This window comes from Euleptes europaea, chromosome 13, assembly GCF_029931775.1.
Source record: "Euleptes europaea isolate rEulEur1 chromosome 13, rEulEur1.hap1, whole genome shotgun sequence".
Taxonomy (NCBI): domain Eukaryota; kingdom Metazoa; phylum Chordata; class Lepidosauria; order Squamata; family Sphaerodactylidae; genus Euleptes; species Euleptes europaea.
In genome coordinates, this window is record NC_079324.1 from 60,428,688 (window position 1) to 60,447,149 (window position 18,462).

General features: G+C 46.4%; 1 protein-coding gene across 6 annotated transcripts in view; it reads left to right on the forward strand.

Moving 5' to 3' along the window:
• Positions 1-18,462, forward strand: part of PITPNM2 (phosphatidylinositol transfer protein membrane associated 2) — a 97,317-nt gene that overhangs the window by 12,775 nt on the left and 66,080 nt on the right. For 5 of the 6 annotated variants that reach the window (XM_056859228.1, XM_056859229.1, XM_056859230.1 and 2 more), the window contains exons 2-5: positions 6,300-6,514; positions 8,553-8,674; positions 13,830-14,063; positions 15,001-15,327. In XM_056859228.1, coding sequence (XP_056715206.1) covers positions 6,300-6,514; positions 8,553-8,674; positions 13,830-14,063; positions 15,001-15,327 — 898 coding nt within the window. Of the gene's footprint in view, positions 1-6,299; positions 6,515-8,552; positions 8,675-13,829; positions 14,064-15,000; positions 15,328-18,462 lie in introns of those variants that run through there. The other variant, XM_056859232.1, reaches the window with a different exon arrangement.

Sequence of the window (18,462 nt, forward strand, 5' to 3'; positions counted from 1 at the left end):
GTCAACTTGCTCACTTATGCTGCAGTTACTCAGTGACAAAACACGATGATTACCTATAAATATGTGAAAGGGGAAACAACCTGGGTTAGACAGACATGAAGGATAAACAGGGATGCAGTATATAGCAGTTGTATGAGTGAGCAGTCAGACAGAAAGTTGGGACTGGTTTCATTAATTTTGCAATCCTAGGGGTAGCATTATTACATCTCTGCTGGTGCATATATTGTATCCCCGGGTGGTTCCTAAGGATGTGGTCCAGGAAGCTTTGTCCTAGTTTTAAATATAGACTTCTAAAAAGTACATGCTTAAAATGCAGTGTTTGAAGAGATGCTAAGGTGGGTTTCTTTGACATGGAGGTAAGTCTCTATGTAGCTCTTGCTGCACTCTGCATCTTTTCTTTTCTAACTCTGCAAGGAAAGGGGCTAGAATAAAAGCCTACCTCTTTCAGTGAAAGCTGAGAACTAGTACATTTTGCAGTAGCTTTTAAATAATTTTCTAATGCTGTAGCAGTCTGTCAATTACTTTTTTAAAAAAGCCCAAGAAAGGCCTCCAGAGGGAGGGATGGCAGCCATGACTGGCTGAGGTGAGGAAAGTGGCGCAGATGTGGGTGTAAGTTACAGAAATGCACGCCTTCCCATCCACGCAGCATCCAGGAAAGATTGCAGCAAAGCGAGGAAGAACATGGAAGAAGAACGTACAGAGGATATCAAGTGGATGCTCTCAGAAACATACTGGCTTTAAGGAAGCTGAGGCAGAGAAGAATATCCGTGTGGAAAAAGACAGGCTCTGTCTTTGTTCTTACTGAGTTAACCTCTAAGGGTCAAAAAAGCCACGGCTTCACTCTCTGGGTGCTAATAAGGACAGAGGTTGCACTCCCATTCTAGAATGACTTTAACAAGCTGGAGAGCTGGGCAGATAACCACAAAGTGGAATCCAACAGAGTTGAATGTAAAACAGTATGCGAGAGAATAATGAGCGACATTTGCAATGCTGGGAAGCCCTTCCTCGGAAAAGTTAGAGGTCATTATGGTGGGATAACAAAGCAAGCATGAGTTTGTCATGCGCTGCAGTGGCACGCAAGGTCAAACCCATCCGAAGTTGTGACAGCAGGAGCATTGTTTCCAGGATGCTTAGAAATACTATCTGATGATCTCCTCCAAATGGAAGTATTGCCATCATTGTGATAACGGATTCCAGCTGGAAATTACGAAGCAAAAGATGCATTTCTGGCTATTTGTTCTTGGAAAATAGGCTGTGTTGAGACTTTGCTCTCTTGGAACAGCAGGGTGTACTGAATGTGATGTTGTCAGGTTTTGGGGTGTTACGCTGATATGAGCCCTGTGCCTCTCACTTACAGTAAACACAGAGCCAGGAAGCTATATAAATACACCTCAGCAATCCGTGGAAACGAAAACACGCCAAGCCATTTGTAACTGTTGTGTAACTTGGATGTCTTTGAAAGGTTGTTCTGTAAGCTGTAATCACCAGTAAATAAGAGAACAATACATATCATCTGGGCTAGGAATCTACTCTAATGCCAAGCTCAGTTATTGCCTCTCAGATTTGCACATCCTTTGCAGATCTGTACTGAAAAGTAGGTTTTGCTGGAAATATTGTTTATGCATGCACTTCTTCTTCTTCAATGTGGTGTAGTCATTAAGAGCGGTGGTTTGGAGCTGTGGAGAACCGGGTTTGATTCCCCACTCTTCCAAGATCGATTATGATTGGGCTAAACCACTACCCATCCCAGCAAACCAGGACCAAACATTAAATTGTGAACTGGCAACATAATACATGACTCTCAGAATAATATAAATACATATATTTTGACTGATATCCTTAACTGGCTTGATGAAATTGCTGAATTAGGTTTTCAGAGTGTGGCCTTTCTTATTGGGGAATCTGGAAAGGTTTGCTCCTCTGGTGCTGTTATATAATAGAAGATTTCTACATGGAACACACTTCTGTGACGGAATTAACATACAACCTGAGCATATACTATGCATGACAATTGCACATATTGAACATGTTTTGGTGTGCACACATGTTCTGGGAAGCTGTAATTGGCAGTCATATAAAATCCTAATTCTTCTTCTACCATTTACCACAAAGGTCATTATAGTATTCTCTGGAGAGCCAGTGTGGTGTAGAGGTTAAGAGCGGTGGTTTGGAGCAGTGGACTTTAATCTGGAGAGCCAGGTTTGATTCCCCCTCCTCCATGTGAGCACTCCTCCACATGAAGCCTGCTGGGTGACCTTGGGCTAGTCACAGCTCTCTTAGAGCTCTCTCAGCCCCACCTACCTCACAGGGTGTCTGTTGTGGGGAAGGGAAGATGATTGTAAGCCAGTTTGATTCTCTCTTAAGTTGTAGAGAAAGTTGGCATATAAAAACCAGCTCTTCTTCTTCCTTTTCCTCCTCCTCTTCCTCCTTCTTTCATTGGGGAAAGGGATCCCACAGGTCTGCATCTCAAACCCCCCAACCCCGTCATCTGCAGAGCTGGCTGCAGCTTTTATGCTCGTGAAGAATTTTTGATAAATGGGAGTGAGTGACGGGGTGGGGAGTTGTTCTGCTTGCATGACATTCATCGGAATGGTTCTTTCCATAGCTGCTGTCGCGAAGTCATGTGCTTGCATCCTGTCCTGTGTATGTTTATGCCGTTTTGCTGGGAGATTTATTTTAATAGAAGCCTTTTAAGTAACTGCCATTCTTGCTAATCATAGTGCATCTGCTTCTCTGGGTTCCCTCTTATTAGTAATTTAATGCTATTACTTTAGCCAGGATGGATCTGTGTCACCATCTGCCCTGGAATTCTATCGACGGGGGCTGCCCAGAATGCCAGGAGTCGGTGTGACAGCCGCAAGGGGAGAGTGCTAAGGGGATGACTGGATTTTCTCTTGTAATTCAGTGTAAGAGGGTTTGCCATGATTATGTTTAGATGTAACTCTACTCTAAAAGCGTTGAGCTGCTCTTGCGGTCTGCTGAAGGGATCGTTCCCCTTGGGCATTCCAGGGGGGGCATGTTCTCATTTCTCCTGATCTCAGATTAACGCTTGGTTTGATCACACTTTTGTTTCCATGGGGTGGACAGAGGGTAAAGCGTTGAAGATTCTGCCTGCCACAAATAAGGCTTTAGCTAGCGGAAGAGCTCTGTAGAGGCACTGGGGCAGAAACAGTATCCCCTCAAATGGCAGATTTTTTTAAAAAAATTATTAATAAAAATGGACAGTCAACAGTAAATATATGCATAAACTAAAAACAAGTAGTCACATAATCACATGAAGTCACATAAAATATTTTACAACCATAGTTAAATTGTGGAACTCCCTGCCCCAGGATGTGGTGATGGCTGCCAACTTGAAAGGCTTTAAGAGGGGAGTGGACATGTTCATGGAGGAGAGCATGCCGAATATATTGGGTGCTGTGAAACACAGGCAGGATGGTGCTGCTGCAGTTGTCTTGTTGGTGGGCTTCCTAGAGGCCCCTGGTTGGCCACTGTGTGAACAGACTGCTGGACTTGATGGGCCTCGGTCTGATCCAGCATGGCTTTCTTATGTTCTTAACCCTGCATCCGTAGCCCCTTCTCGCTTAACCGAAACTATATTTTATTATAAAATTGACATTTCCATTCTTTGAATGGTTCTTGTCCATAACAGGTCTACGCTATTAATATCATTATTATTTTTTGGTTAAGCGGTTAGCTTCACTAAAATATACACCTGTTTTATTTTTGACAAGCAATCATGTATCTTAGGGGAGGTTTTCTGGTTCCACTGCCTAGTGAAGACCATTCTAGCTGCAGTTAACATATGTGACACTACATATGTGACACTACGTTAGTTCAGATGGCAGATTCAATAACGTGGTGGTGGAAAATGCCAACTTATGGTGACACCGTGGGGTTTTCAAGGCAAGAAACGTTCAGAGTTTGTTTGCCATGGCCTACTTCTGCGTAGCAACCCTAGACTTCCTTGGTGGAAGTAAGTCCAAATACTAAGTACGCCCAACCCTGCTTAGCTTCCAAGATCTGACGAGATTGGGCTGAAACTACATTGTCATTATTTTGGCGGGATGCAGTGTGTTCAAAAAGCCCAGCAATCCAGTTCTCCAAATTCTGGGCCAAAGAAAGCAGAATTCAGTGACCTGCCTAAATTGGCAAATTTAAGCAACCTTAGGACGGATGGTGGTTACTTTCTTGCAAGTCCTGTTTTACTGCTTTCACAGTATAAAGTGCATCATGTATAATTTAGCATATGAAATTATACTTTTTCACATATTTATTAAATTAAAAAGTGTATAAATGTTTCATTTCTCTGCAAGCAAAACTACAAATGTAGACAATACTGGGAAGACAGAGGGCTGCAAACTGCTGCAAACAGTACTACCTTTGCACACGTTTTTGTCACCTGACAGAGGGGGGGGGGAATTAAACCTGGAAATAGAAAGCATACATTTTGTTATAAGCAAAGGGAAAGGGCAGATATAGGGACAGACAAAGTAATCTGGTAACAAATAGAAGTGAAGGTCTGCTGAATTTGACTAAAATTTTATTATCTCCTCCTGCACCTGTTTCCCACTGTGGCAAACCAGATGCCCTCACACCATGGAGGCTATGGCTTTCTTCTTTGTTATTTCCCCACAGCAACTGGTATTTAGAGGTATACTGCCATCAAACATAGAGGTTTCATTTAGCCGTTACAGGGAATAACCATGGATTCCCTGAGGGCAGTGAGTTTAAAAACAGCTGCAGTTAGGGTTGCAAGCTCTGACTTGGAAAATACCTGGATATTTTAGGGGTGGATCCCGAGAAGGGTGAGGTTTGGGGAGGGGAGGGACCTCAGCCGGGTATAATGCCATAGAGTCCACCCTCGAAAGCAGCCATTTTCTCCTGGGGAACTCATCTCTGTCATCTGGAGATCAATTGTAATGGTGTCAGATCTCCAGGTGCTATCTGGAGGTTAGCAACCCTAGCTGCAGTCCTAAGCATTTTTCAGAACTTTCTCACTGCACACATCTAGACTTGAATGTTGCAGACTTATTCATGGAGCCTGCGTCTGTTAGTGGAGGACGAGGCAATTCTGTGCTCAAACGTGGGCTGCTTTAAACATTCTTTTTTTAAAGGCTATGGAACCTTAAACACAAAGTATTGCCTGGGAAAAAAACCCACATGGGCTGTCTCTCTCCCTCTCCTCCCTTATTAGCTGTTTTTCATGCCATCAGGTCCTCAGATGGAGATTTGGGTCTTTCGCATCTCATTAATCATTCTTTTTTTTGTTAAAACAGGAGTTTCTTTTCATCTTGTTTGCCTGCCAACAATAAAAGGTCATTACTAAAGTGTCTTTTACAGTCAATTCATAACTCTAATCTCAGCATGTCTTTAATTCCCTAAGTGCCAGTCTCTCAAAAGCACTTGTAAAATGCAAACCAAAGAAGGGAGAAAAAATGAAAGAAAAGGCTGAGAGCATTGTTTGGTTGCAAAAGGAAGAAATGGGAAAGGTCTTTCACTAGCCTTGATGATGAATTGAAAAGAATTGAAAAGAATGAACAGTTTCTTCCAGTTTAATTTGAGACACTGCGTATAACTTTTCTTATGGAAATACTAGAATTTTCACAAATACTATGGGATATTCTCTCGTATAAACTAAGCCTTGGGACTGAACAGACTAGGCCCATCTTGGGCTTTTCCATATTCTTGACTGACTCTTTGGCAGTCAATCCATAAACGTTGGAATAGGTTTGGGCATGGTTCTTCCACACATCCGCCCTTCCTCTGCATTTTCACAGTTGTGAAGTCAGTTTATTTCTCCACAAGGGGTGTACGTATGAGGATGCTCTGAGAGCCTTTGCCTTTCTCCCTCACAGGACATCACTTCCCAGAGCTCTCTGGGGAAAGGCAACAAACATTCAAACCAAGGTTTAAGTTTGTAGTGTTGCAATGCCCAGAGTAACTTTGCACATTCCAGTGATTCATGGGTGAGATGCTTCCTGTCAGTTGCATCAGAAAGATTTATTGGTGTTTTACCTGTGTCTGCACACCTGAAGTTTCCTAATACTGATAAGACGATTAGTCCATATAGCCCAGCACTTCTGCTTGGACGGTTCTACTCTTCTTTTAGCTGTGAATCCTGGGAGGTTGAACGAAGGACCTTCTACATTCAGAGCATGTGCTCCACCACAGAACTGTTGGCTCTTCCTTGAATTGTACATTTTCTTAGTCCCAAATGTGTATGGCCCAAATGTGCATGTAGGCATGCTGTCATAAGGAGAGCACTGAATCTGCAAATAATCTCCTTGTCGTTTCAGAAAAAGAGCCGAGAAGAGACATGCGGTGAAGGCAGCGGTGTAGAGATTTTGGAAAACAGGCCATACACAGATGGTCCTGGTGGCAACGGGCAGTACACCCATAAAGTATACCATATTGGTATGCATATTCCCAGTTGGTTTCGGTCTATACTGCCAAAGGCAGCATTAAGAGTCGAAGAGGAGTCCTGGAACGCGTATCCTTATACAAGGACGAGGTATTCTTTCTCTCCCCATTCTGTCCTTATTACATTTATAATTTCACAGATACATTGAATACACAGAGTGGTTTGTAAGGTTGCCCTATATTTGTCTCCTCAACAGCCCTGCGATGTAGGACATGGGGGGAAAGGAGTACTTTCCTTCTGGCACCCCATGCTTATGGTGGTGCTCTGTTCATGACAAAGCAGTTATCTCATTTGCTTGTAAGCTTTCTCTCAAGCCTGAGTTAGAGAGTTTGTGAGGAGTATACAAAATCACAAACTCCCAAGACATTATAGTCTGTATCTTTGCAAACTGGTTGAATTCTTATGTTTCATCTCATGATAGGCATTCTCAAACGTTTGACCAGATATAGCCATGGCCGAGAGGCAGCATTGTACAGTGGTTAGAGTGTTGGACTAGGGCTCTGAGTGACCCAGGTTAACGTCCCCGTGACTGTGAAGCTTATTAGGTGAGCTTGGGCCAGTCACATGCTCTCAGCCTAGCCTACCTTACTGGGGGCTCTTTTGAGGACAACATACAGGAGACCCTTGACACAAGCATAATAAGTAGAGATCCGTCGCTATAGTCTTTAACATTCCCAGTCCTTCAGCCCATCTTTAATTGCAGTTTGCATCATGGGACTCATTTTAATTCACTTCTGAATTCTGCTTTTACCTTTTGGCTGTCTGTCTTTGCCCGGTATCCTCCCCTACTTCCCCCCCTTTCCTTTCTCTCCTCATTTTTCTGCTTCCCACTCTTCTTTCCAAAGAGTAGTCATGGGGTCACTGGTATAACTCACCTTAGGTCACGTCAGGACACATTGTGAACATCCCAGCCTCTAACAGGTCCAGACCTGCCAAGCTGGGGTTCATTCTGTGCTCCACTGTCCCAGCTCTGTCCCTGGGAGGGGAACTGCCGGGACTCAGCTACATCAGCTAATTGGTCTCTATACATCAGAAGGCCAGAGCAAGTGATGCTTCCTGACCACCACCCCTTTCTGGATCACACTTGCTTCTTGGTCTCACTAACTTGGGGATTCTTGGCTATAGGCCTTTTGTCTTTTCTCCTGCTGGCCTTGCTCCACTTTTCTCTATCCCGCCCCCTTGTTTTAGTTTGTGTATTGTAAGGAGCCTTGAACAATTTCTGTGCAAGAGTAAGAGTCCAGTAGCACCTTAAGGACAAACAACATTTCTGGCAGGGTATGAGCTTTCATGAGCTTACCCTGCCAGAAATGTTGTTAGTCTTTAAGGTGCTACTGGACTCATGGAATTGTAGAGTTGGAAGGAGTGGGGAATCAAACCCGGATCTCCAGAACAGAGTCCACTACTCCAAACCACCGCTCTTAACATCTACACCACACTGGCTCTCCCTTGAGGAACAATGCTGTAAGCCGTCTGGGTGTAAATATTTAAATAAATCGATGTGATTAGGGCTGAGTGAGACCAATGGAAGGGAACCCCCCAGTGCAAAGCTACAAACAACTCTGTGGGAGATTATTTTGTCTGGGGCAGGAAGAAGTCCAACATCTATCAATGTGAAATCCCATTTCTTTTTTGGGATGCCACATATTTCTTTTTGAAAACTCAGGGGTGTCGAATTCAATTGTTACCAGGGCCAGATATGACATAAATGTCACTTGGTCGGGCCGGGCCATGCCTCGCCAGCCCAGATCCAGAGTGGAGGGGTGGCTGCCTCGCGGGCCAAATAAGAGCCCTCAAGGGGCTGGATCTGGTCCGCGGGCCTTATGTTTGACACCCTTACTCTAAACTAAAGAACCTACGTTCTAAACTATTGTTGTGTCATGCAGAGGATAAGCCATTAACTCTAAATTGGCATTTTGAGCAAAAGTTGGCATTAAATCTTATAAAAACAAGACGTTAATGAATTTTGTGTTATGCTGTAAGTCCGTGAGTCTTTCTGCTTTTACTCTGGAAAGCGGCTGTATATATAGCATGCTGGGTAAATGGATTTTTTTTTTTAAAGAAGCACTCTGGTGTGATTCTCTCTCAGGCTGCTTTAGGCTGAGTTTCCCTGTTGTGCTTTCTTTCTCAGGTACACATGCCCATTTGTGGAGAAATTCTCTATTGATATTGAAACCTATTATATAACTGACTCAGGAGAGCAAGCCAATGTGTTTAACCTTTCCCCTGCAGAGAAAAGGCAGACCGTTCTCGGTGAGGATCACTTTCTCCATACTACTGTTGTATATGCCTGTGTGTTTGTGTGTCTTGTTACTATTATGATTCTTGTTACTATTATGATTCATCGACGCGACATTCAGTAGCGTGGTACTTCGTGGAATAAAGGCTGACAAGGCCTTTACCCTGAGTATGAGGATAGATTCTTTGTTTACTGGGGGGCGAGAGTTTCATCTATGGGACCCATTTGGGATTGCTTCCAAGGAAAGATGGAGGAGGGGAGGGGCCGTGCTCAGTGGTAGAGCATCTGCTTGGCATGCGGAAGGTCCCAGGTTCAGTCCCGACATCTCCAGTTAAAGAGACTAGGCAAGTAGGTGACGTGAAAGACCTCTGCTGAGACCCTGGAGAGCTGCTGCCAGTCAGAGCAGACAATACTGACTTTGATGGACCAAGGGTCTGAGTTAGTATAAAGCAGCTTCATGTGTTCAATGCCAGCTATTGCTCCAAGGCCTGGACCTGGAGGGGGCGGGATTATGCGCATGTGTGCGCCAGCAGCAGCAGATTGTTTAATTAGTTCTGCACACAGCCTGTGCTGGCCAAGGCAGAGAGGAAGTGCGGCGGCCAGTGATGTCAGCAAGCTGTGTGGCTGCCTTGTTTTGGCTTCGGCGACTTCAATATTTGGGAGCAAAGGGCCGACGGGCTTGCTCTGTCCTTTGCAAAATCTAAGCTCCCCACGACTGATCCCGCAGATATTTCTTAATGAGTCCCTGGAACTATTTTAGACTCATAGAAGGACTTGTGCTCATTGTTTTGTTAAGCCTTGGCCAATTTAATTTTTTAAACTCCCCCTCAAGTGATGAATCAAACACAATTTTAGAATTTAGTTGTGCTTCTCAGTTTCGAAATGGTTTGGCAATTGGCTCGGGAAACTTCTTTTATAAACATGCCAGTCTGCATCTCTTCTCCGGCCTTCATGAAACTAGGACCATAATTTTTAGCATATGGCTCGATAGTTCTATAAGTTGGGACTGTTTCTGTGTTAGAGCACTGAAACCACAAAGCGACGGAATGGCCAGCGTGGTGTAGTGGTTAAGAGCAGTGGTTTGGAGTGGTGGACTGGAGAACTCTGATTCCCCACTCCTCCACATGACTGGCGGAGGCTAATCTGGTGAACTGGATTTGTTTCCCCACTCCTCCACATGAAGCCAGCTGGGTGACCTTGGGCTAGTCACAGCTCTCTCAGCCTCACCTACCTCCCAGGGTGTCTGTTGTGGGGAGGGGAAGGGAAGGTGATTGTAAGCCGGTTTGAGTCTCCCTTAAGTGGTAGAGAAAGTTGGCATATAAAAACCAACTCTTCTTCTTCTCTTCAACATGGTATAGTATGGGGAGCCTACTACAAATGGCTGCGTTTGGGGGAGGGGGGTCTTTAGCAACAGGTCTTGTGCATGTTTGGATAAAAAAGAGCTTGCAGCTCTTGAGATCAGTCCGTGTCAGCGCACTGTCCGTATTTGGGGAGGCGGAGGGTTCTGGGGGCTAACATTTCTGGAAATGTGTTTTCCCAGCAGCAGTCATTTATGGGGCACTTTTCTCCTCTGAAAACAATCTTTCTTTATTCTGTTCCATATGTTCGCAGACCAACAGGCCACGAGCAAATAAATAAATCTAGTAATACAGAACAAAATACAATGAACGCATGAAGCTGCCTTCTACTGACTCAGACCCTTGGTCCATCAAAGTCAGTATTGTCTACTCAGACCGGCAGCGGCTCTCCAGGGTCTCAGGCAGAGGTCTTTCTCCTCACCTACTTGCCTAGTCCCTTTAACGGGAGTTGCCGGGGATTGAACCTGGGACCTTCTGCGTGCCAAGCAGAAGCCCTGCCACTGAGCCATGGCCCCTTGCGAAATCAGGATGGTCTACTCAGACAGGCAGCAGCTCTCCAGGGTCTCCCGTCACAGAGGCAGAGGAACAAAATCTCTACCGCTGGCTTACAGAGATCTTGTAACTCATTTCGAAATGCGACTGGTTAACACCAGCTGAGTGGTAATGCCTTCTCCATGCATGGAGTGCCGATGGTGATGGCGGGGGGTGGGGGGCATCTCTTTTTTGGGAACCCAAAGACCAATTAATTCTCCGATAAAATTAACGGAGATATTTAAAAAAGCTTTCAGCCTAAGATTTAAATGCCTCCTGATTCCAGTTTCGGCATACAGGTTTATTTTAAGAGAGCCATTAATTAGTTCTGCTCCATTTGCAAAGCCACCTTTCCCCTGCATTGTGAAGTGTTTCTTGAATAACTCTCGAGGCTTAAAGAACGGGAGGGTTCTGGCTGCAAGAAGAAGAATGTGCAAACAATACCCTCTGTGGTGAAGAATGAGCAAACAATACCCTCTGTGTACCCTGCTGCTTGGGCCAGCCCAGCGTGGTTTGGTGCCCGAGGCAGAAAGTTCACACAACACTCCTTCCTCCCACAAAATACCTAAGGCAAGATCCAGCCAGAAGTTCTCCTGAGGAAGCCTCACTGAAATGAATGGGAGCTACTTTGCACTTGCACGGTTCTTGTTCATTTCACTGGACTTATGCCTCATTGGTCTGCCTGTTAATGTCCAGTTTCAAAGGGAGAGCCGTGCAGGCATGTCTGTTGCCTTCAGGTTCTCGTTCCGAGCTCCCAAGAAGCATCTGCCTGGCCGTGGCTCAGTGGTAGAGCATCTGCTTGGCATGCAGCATGTCCCAGGTTCAATCCCCGGCATCTCCAGTTAAAGGGACTAGGCAAGTAGGTGATGTGAAAGACCTCTGCCTGAGATCCTGGAGAGCCGCTGCCGGTCTGAGTAGACAATACTGACTTTGATGGACCGAGGGTCTGATTCGGTATAAGGCAGCTTCATGTGTTCATGTGTTCACTGTCGGAAACAGGATGCTGAGTTGGATGGACTTTAGCCTGAGCCAGCAAGGCAATTCCTGTGCTAGTTAAGAAGCTCCCATGTGCTATTACCAGCGTGGAGTAGTGGTTAGGAGTGGCGGACTCTAATCTGGAGAACCAGGTTCGATTCCCCACTCCTCCACATGAAGCCAGCTGGTTGACCTTGGGCTAGTCACAGCTCTCTCAGAACTTTCTCAGCCCCACTTACCTCACAAGGTGTCTGTTGTGGGGAGGGGAAGGGAAGGAGATTGTAAGCCAGTTTGATACACCTTAAAAGATAGAGAAAATCTGCATATCAAAACCAACTCTGCTTCTCTGCATGGTGTAGTGGTTAACAGCGGTGGTTTGGAGTGGTGGACTCTGATCTGGAGTAGTAGAAAAGGGCAAGAGTCCAGTAGCACCTTAAAGACTAACAAAAATATTTTCGTGAGCCACAGCTCGCTTCTTCAGATACAACTAGAATGTGAATCCATCTGTCTTTAAGTAGAGATGGATTCACATTCTAGCTGTACCTGAAGAAGTGAGCTGTGGCTCACGAAAGCTCATACCCTACCAGAAAATATTTTTGTTAGTCTTTAAGGTGCTACTGGACTCTTGCCCTTTTCTACTACTGCAGACAGACTAACACGGCTACCCACTGTGAATTGTCTGATCTGGAGAACCAGGTTGGTTTCCCCACTCCTTCACATGAAGCCATCTTGGGCTAGTCACAGCTCTGTTAGAGCTCTCTCACCCCACCTACCTCACAGGGTGTCTGTTGTGGGGAGAGGAGGGGAAGGGAAGAAGATTATAAGCCGGTTTGATTCGCCTTAAAAGGTAGAGAAAATCAGCATATAAAAAACAACTCTTCTTGTTATTATTCATTTGCTGAGGTAATCGAACATGCTTGTGACCGTCTCTGAGGCATTCGGACACTAGTTGCTGGACTAGATTGGGGTCCTCAACATGGTGTCCATGAACACCATGGCTCCCACTGAGACCTTTTTCTGACGCCCACCAAGTGTTTTTAGGAAGTGAGAGGGGCCGGGTAGGGCTTTTGCCCAGTGAGGCTTCTGACTGACTAATGGGGATTTGATCAGCTGTGCAGATTTTTTAAAATGTTGCTTTGGCAGCTGCTGCCAACACAGCACAAGGATCTGCACTGTGTGACTGAACTTAAGCTGTGACAGCCATTTTGTGGCGGGCTCCACCGCCTCCTGCGGCCGGCAGCCGTTGCATGGCACCCATTTTGTTGCTGTGCCCAGCAGGCCTTGTCAGAATTCCAAATGTGCCCGCAGGCTCAAAAAGGTTGGGGACCCCTGGACTAGATGGACCTTTGGTATAATGTCCTAACTGTCAAAGATAGGACATTTTAGAGGACTTTCATTCATAGGGTCGCCATGAGTCGGAAGCGACTTGATGGCACTTAACACACACACATAATTCTCCAGGGCTTTTTTAAGGTCGCCCCCACTTAAGGCAGCTGCCACACCTTACTATGGTAGGACCTAGGGTCGCCAACCTCCAGGTACTAGCTGGAGATCTCCTGCTATTACAACTGATCTCCAGCCGTTAGAGATCAGTTCACCTGGAGAAAATGGCCCCCTCAGCAATTGGACTCTATGGCATTGAAGTCCCTCCCCAAACCTCGCCCTCCTCAGGCTCCACCCCAAAAACCTCCTGCCGGTGGCGAAGAGGGACCTGGCAACCCTAGTAGGCCCACGTCTGGACACGGCGCTGAAATCTTGCTTTGGGGCTGTTGTTTGTACCCTCTAAGCCCATCTACCCACAAATTATTCTGGGAACATGCCATCGAGAGCCAAGGATTGTAAGCGGGAGCCCTGGTAGAATTGGCATTCCTTGCAGGTTTCATCCACTTAATCTTTGTACTGTAGCAATTCCTGTGGAACTCTAGTTTGAATTTATCTGTATTCTGTGGCGGTGCGCTTGAAATAATGGGAGATTGATATTGTAATGGCCAATTTAGTTCTGCTGGAATGTAGCATTGTTCAGAAGAGATGCTGCAGTCAGATGTGAAAGAGAGAATTCAACTTTACAGGAAAATACCCTCTCTGAGTGGAGGCCCTATTTGTGGCTGCTGGAGAGGAAATAAACAGAGGGCCTTGCTGTGAAAAGTGTAAATATCAGATGCTTCCATCTACATAGTCAGAGGCTAAGTGGCTATTGTATTGTATTTCTGTAATTTCCAGAACAAAACCACACTTTGGAAGAGTGTTTCGATGTTATCTTCTTACTGTTTTTTTTTTTTTTAAACTTGATTTCTTCTGCTCTCAGATCCCATCGACATTGTTAAAGATCCCATCCCCCCGCACGAATACAAGTCCGAAGAGGATCCCAGGCTGTATCAATCCATGAAGACTAAAAGAGGGCCTCTGTCCGAAGACTGGATCAAAGAGCAGAAGAACAACCCGGGCAGATACCCGATCATGTGTGCGTACAAGCTGTGCAAAGTGGAGTTCAGATACTGGGGGATGCAGTCGAAAATCGAGCGCTTCATCCACGATGTCGGTGAGTATTTCTACCCTGTTCTTTTTCTGGGGCTGCAGGCCTTGTGCCACGGTGGTTGTTTCTCCCCGGCTCAACCAGTCAGGCATTCCCAAAAAGTCCTGAGAGTACACTGGCAAAGCTCAAGCTGTAACTCGGGGGGGGGGGAGCAGGGGAGCAGGGCAGCTGCCGGCCCCGTGGCACGCAGAGAGAGCAGCAGAACTGCCTCTTCTACCCAGCCCGCTCCTCCTGTAGGAGAGGCAGTTCTGCCGCTCTCTGCATGCCACGGGGGTGGCAGCTTCCCTCCTTGAACACACACATGAACCAGACCCTCGGTCCATCAAAGTCAGTATCGTCTGCTCAGACCAACAGCGGCTCTCCAGGGTCTCAGGCTGAGGTCTTTCACATCACCTACCTGCCTAGTCCCTTTAACTGGAGATGCCGGGGAGTGAACCTGGGACCTTCTGCATGCTAAGCAGATGCTCTACCACTGACTCCTGCCCCCCCAGTTATGGCCCTGGCAAGGCTTGGCCTTGGAACCAAAGGCTGCATTCAAACGTTATGACCAAGCCTTGGAAGTCTGCATTCTTGTGGACTTTCTGCTAGTTACCTTGCACCTGGCTCAAGAATGGAAGACTTCCGCATCAGGAAAAATACAAGACTATGGCTTGTCTCTAGTGTGCAAACCGGTATTAAAATGTGATTTGGAACTGTGGTTTGTAGGTAAAAGGGTTTGTTTGTTTTTGTCAGAAATGTGGACGTTTTCCATTTCCAAGTGGCTTGTAGGGTGAGGAAGAGGGTGCAGGAAGGTGGAGTTTGCATGGCCAGCTCTCCCAAGGCTTATTCAGATGATAACAAACCGTGGTTTGTGGTTTGTGCATGATAGTGATGGGGAAAAGTAAGCTAAAATGTGGCGAGTGTCTGGATGGGCCCTAACCACCGGCCTGCTACCCTTTTGCAGGTCTGCGGAAGGTGATGGTGAGAGCCCACCGGCAGGCCTGGTGCTGGCAGGACGAATGGTACGGGCTGACCATCGAGGACATCCGGCAGCTGGAGAAGGAGGCCCAGCTGATGCTGGCCCAGAAGATGGCCCAGTTCAGCTGCAGCGACAGCGAGTCGGAGCAGCACCTTTCCAAAGACTCTCTGGGTGACAATGATACGGAAACAAAGGCCATATCCCCGTCTGCTGAGGCAGGGGACGCCACTAGCAATACTGGTGAAGCCTCATCAGGGCGAGTGCTGACCAAGCAGTGGTCGACGTCTTCCAAGTCCTCTTCCAAGAGAGGAGGTGAGTTGTGTTTGACAGGATTGGTTCTGTCTTGTCATCTTGGAATGCTTGAAGAGGGGAGTGGACATGTTCTAATAGTGGTATTTTCTAACAGTTGGAGCGGTTCCTCTGTGGAACAGATTTCCTCGGGAGGTGGTAAGCACGTCTTCCCTGGAAGTTTTTAAGAAGCGGTTAGATGGCCATCTTTCAGCAATGCTGATTCTGTGACCTTGGAGTGGCGGACTCTGATCTGGAGAAGTGGGCTTGATTCCCCACTCCTCCACATGAGTGGCGGACGCTAATCTGGTGAACCGGGTTGGTTTCCCCACTCCTCCACATGAAGCCAGCTGGGTGACCTTGGGCTAGTCACAGTGCTCTCAGAACTCTCTCAGCCCCACCTACCTCACAGTGTGTCTGTTGTGGGGAGGGGAAGGGAAGGTGATTGTAAGCCGGTTTGAGTCTTCCTTAAGTGGTAGAGAAAGTTGGCATATCAAAACCAACTCTTCCTCTTCCTCTCCTCCTCTCCATAGTATGCATCCCAATCGGGATTCACGTGTGTCTCATGGCTTCAGCGGTTGGTTTGTCCCATCTGAAAAGAATTCTTGCCGGGATGCACCTTACCCGCTGAATTGGAGAATGCTAGCAGTTTGCAGGCCGTCTTACTGCTGGATTACTCCTCATAGAGGGTAGCTAGAAGGCCTTAGAAACCTTCCTGTTTACCTACTCTGGAGACAAATTCTTCAGTGCAGAACATTATACCTCCCTCTAATGGAGAGGAGTATGCATTTTTAATAGGCCTGTCACTTTAAGTTCCTTTTAAAAACTACAAGCCAAGGAAATGTGCAACAGGTCGGGTTTCCTCGACTGCGGTGTTCCGTTCTGGCTGAAAATAGACAGTGGTTTTTCCAGAGAAGTGACAGGGCTATGGTGGAGTCAATATATGCTGCAATGTGTCTTCTCTTAGACTGTGGTCAAACTGATTGCTTAATCGCTGTGTGACCAGGGACGATAGTGGAGGTGAGCGCATTATGTTCAGTGATGGCAGTGGTTCATACCACCATCTGTGTCATACCCTATTTCTTTCCAAAATGCTGCAGGTAGAGTGAGAGCTCTAATTGCCATGGCAGGCAGGCAAGAACGGGTAGCTAGCAGGGCGACTGGAACGTGGAAGAATCCAGAGCACTGAAGTTAGGGCAGCAACACACAGTTTGATTGGTTAGATTAATCCTAATAATATGTTCTACATACTGATTGAAGAGGTAGGGAGATAAAATACATCCTTGCCTAAAACCTTTGCCAATTGGAAACCATTCAGTTTCTCCATATTCTGTCCTAACCGTGGCCTCTTGTCCAGAGTACAGGTCACACATCAAAACTATCAGATGTTGTGGCACACCCATTTATCAACAGAAGTATAGTGTCCAGATCACACGAAGTGATGGTGTTGCTCTGCTGTGCTTAGACCTCACCTAGAGTACTGTGTTCAGTTTTGGGCACTGCAATTTAAGAAGGATGTAGACAAGCTGGAACGTGTCCAGAGGAGGGCAACGAAGATGGTGAGGGGTCTGGAGGACAAGTCCTATGAGGAAAGGTTGAAGGAGCTGGGTATGTTTAGCCTGAAGAGGAGAAGACTGAGAGGGGATATGATAACCATATTCAAGTACTTGAAGGGCTGTCATATGGAGGATGGTGCCAAGTTGTTTTCTGTTGCCCCAGAACGTCGGACCAGAACCAACGGGTTGAAATTAAATCAAAAGAGTTTCCGTATAGACATTAGGAAGTACTTTCTAACAGTTAGAGAGGTTCCTCAGTGGGAACAGGCACCCTCGGGAAGTGGTGAGCTCTCCTTCCATGGAGGTTTTTAAGCAGAGGCTAGATGGCCATCTGTCAGCAATGCTGATTCTATGACCTTAGGCAGATAATGAGAGGGAGGGCATCTTGGCCATCTTCTGGGCATGGAGTATGGGTCACTGGGGGTGTGGGGGGGAGGTAGTTGTGAATTTCCTGCATTGTGCACCGGGTTGGACTAAATGACTCTGGTGGTCCCTTCCAACTCTATGATTTCCTTTAAAAGCAGCCATAGCTTTTCATGATCCACACAGTCAAAATTTATACATTAGTAAATCAATATGACGAATCAGCTGGAGAGTCCTTTAATTGGATGAAGGCCACAGTATTGTTGCATGCACGCTCGATGAGGCAGGTTCCCCAGCAGGCAAGCAGAACAGGAATTATATTAACGTCAAAGGATGCAGTGGAAAAAGGCATAGAGTTGGCCGGGGTGGGGGAGCGCAAGAGAGCAGCGACAGAAATGCCTCGGTGATTTGGAGGCTTGGAAACTTCTACTGTGGCATGATAGCCTCTGGTGATGTGCTGTGCCTGGACATGTACTTGTTGAATGGGAAATGCTAAACACAGAACAAGCAGCACTTAAGGAGCTGTGGTGTGATTAATGCTTGCATTTCACCATCCCCTGTTTTGGAACTCTCTGGCCTACACTGTCCATAGCAAAAGCATGTTCTTGCAATTTTCCCAAGAGGAATATGGGTTCATACAGCAGGGGCTGGTTCACCAGGGGAGATGTTACTAAACCTCCAGAGGGAGGGGCCCAAATCTTGAGAAAAAGGAAGGTGTTTAAGAGCAGGGGCTGTGGCTCAATAGTAGAGCATCTGCTTGGCACGCAGAAGGTCCCAGGTTCATTCCCCAGCATCTCCAGTTAAAAGGACCAGGCAGTAGGTGATGTGAAAGACCTCTGCCCGAGACACTGGAGAGCCACTGCCAATCCGCTTAGACAGTAGTGACCTTGATGGACCAATGGTCTGATTCAGTAGAGGGCAGCTTCATGTGTGTCCATGAAGGTCTTCATCCTTGCATTTCCAAAACATTATTTGGCTGAGATATGCAAAATGACTATTCGGACCAGAACCAACGGGTTGAAATTAAATCAAAAGACTTTCCATCTAAACATTAGGAAGAGCTTTCTAATGGTTTGAGAGGTTCCTCAGTGGAACAGGCTTCCTCGGGAGGTGGTGGGCTCTCCTTCCCTGGAGGTTTTTAAGCAGAGGCTAGATGGTCATCTGTCAGCAAGGCTGATTCTATGACCTTAGGCAGATGATGAGAGGGAGGGCATCTTGGCCATCTTCTGGGCATGGAATA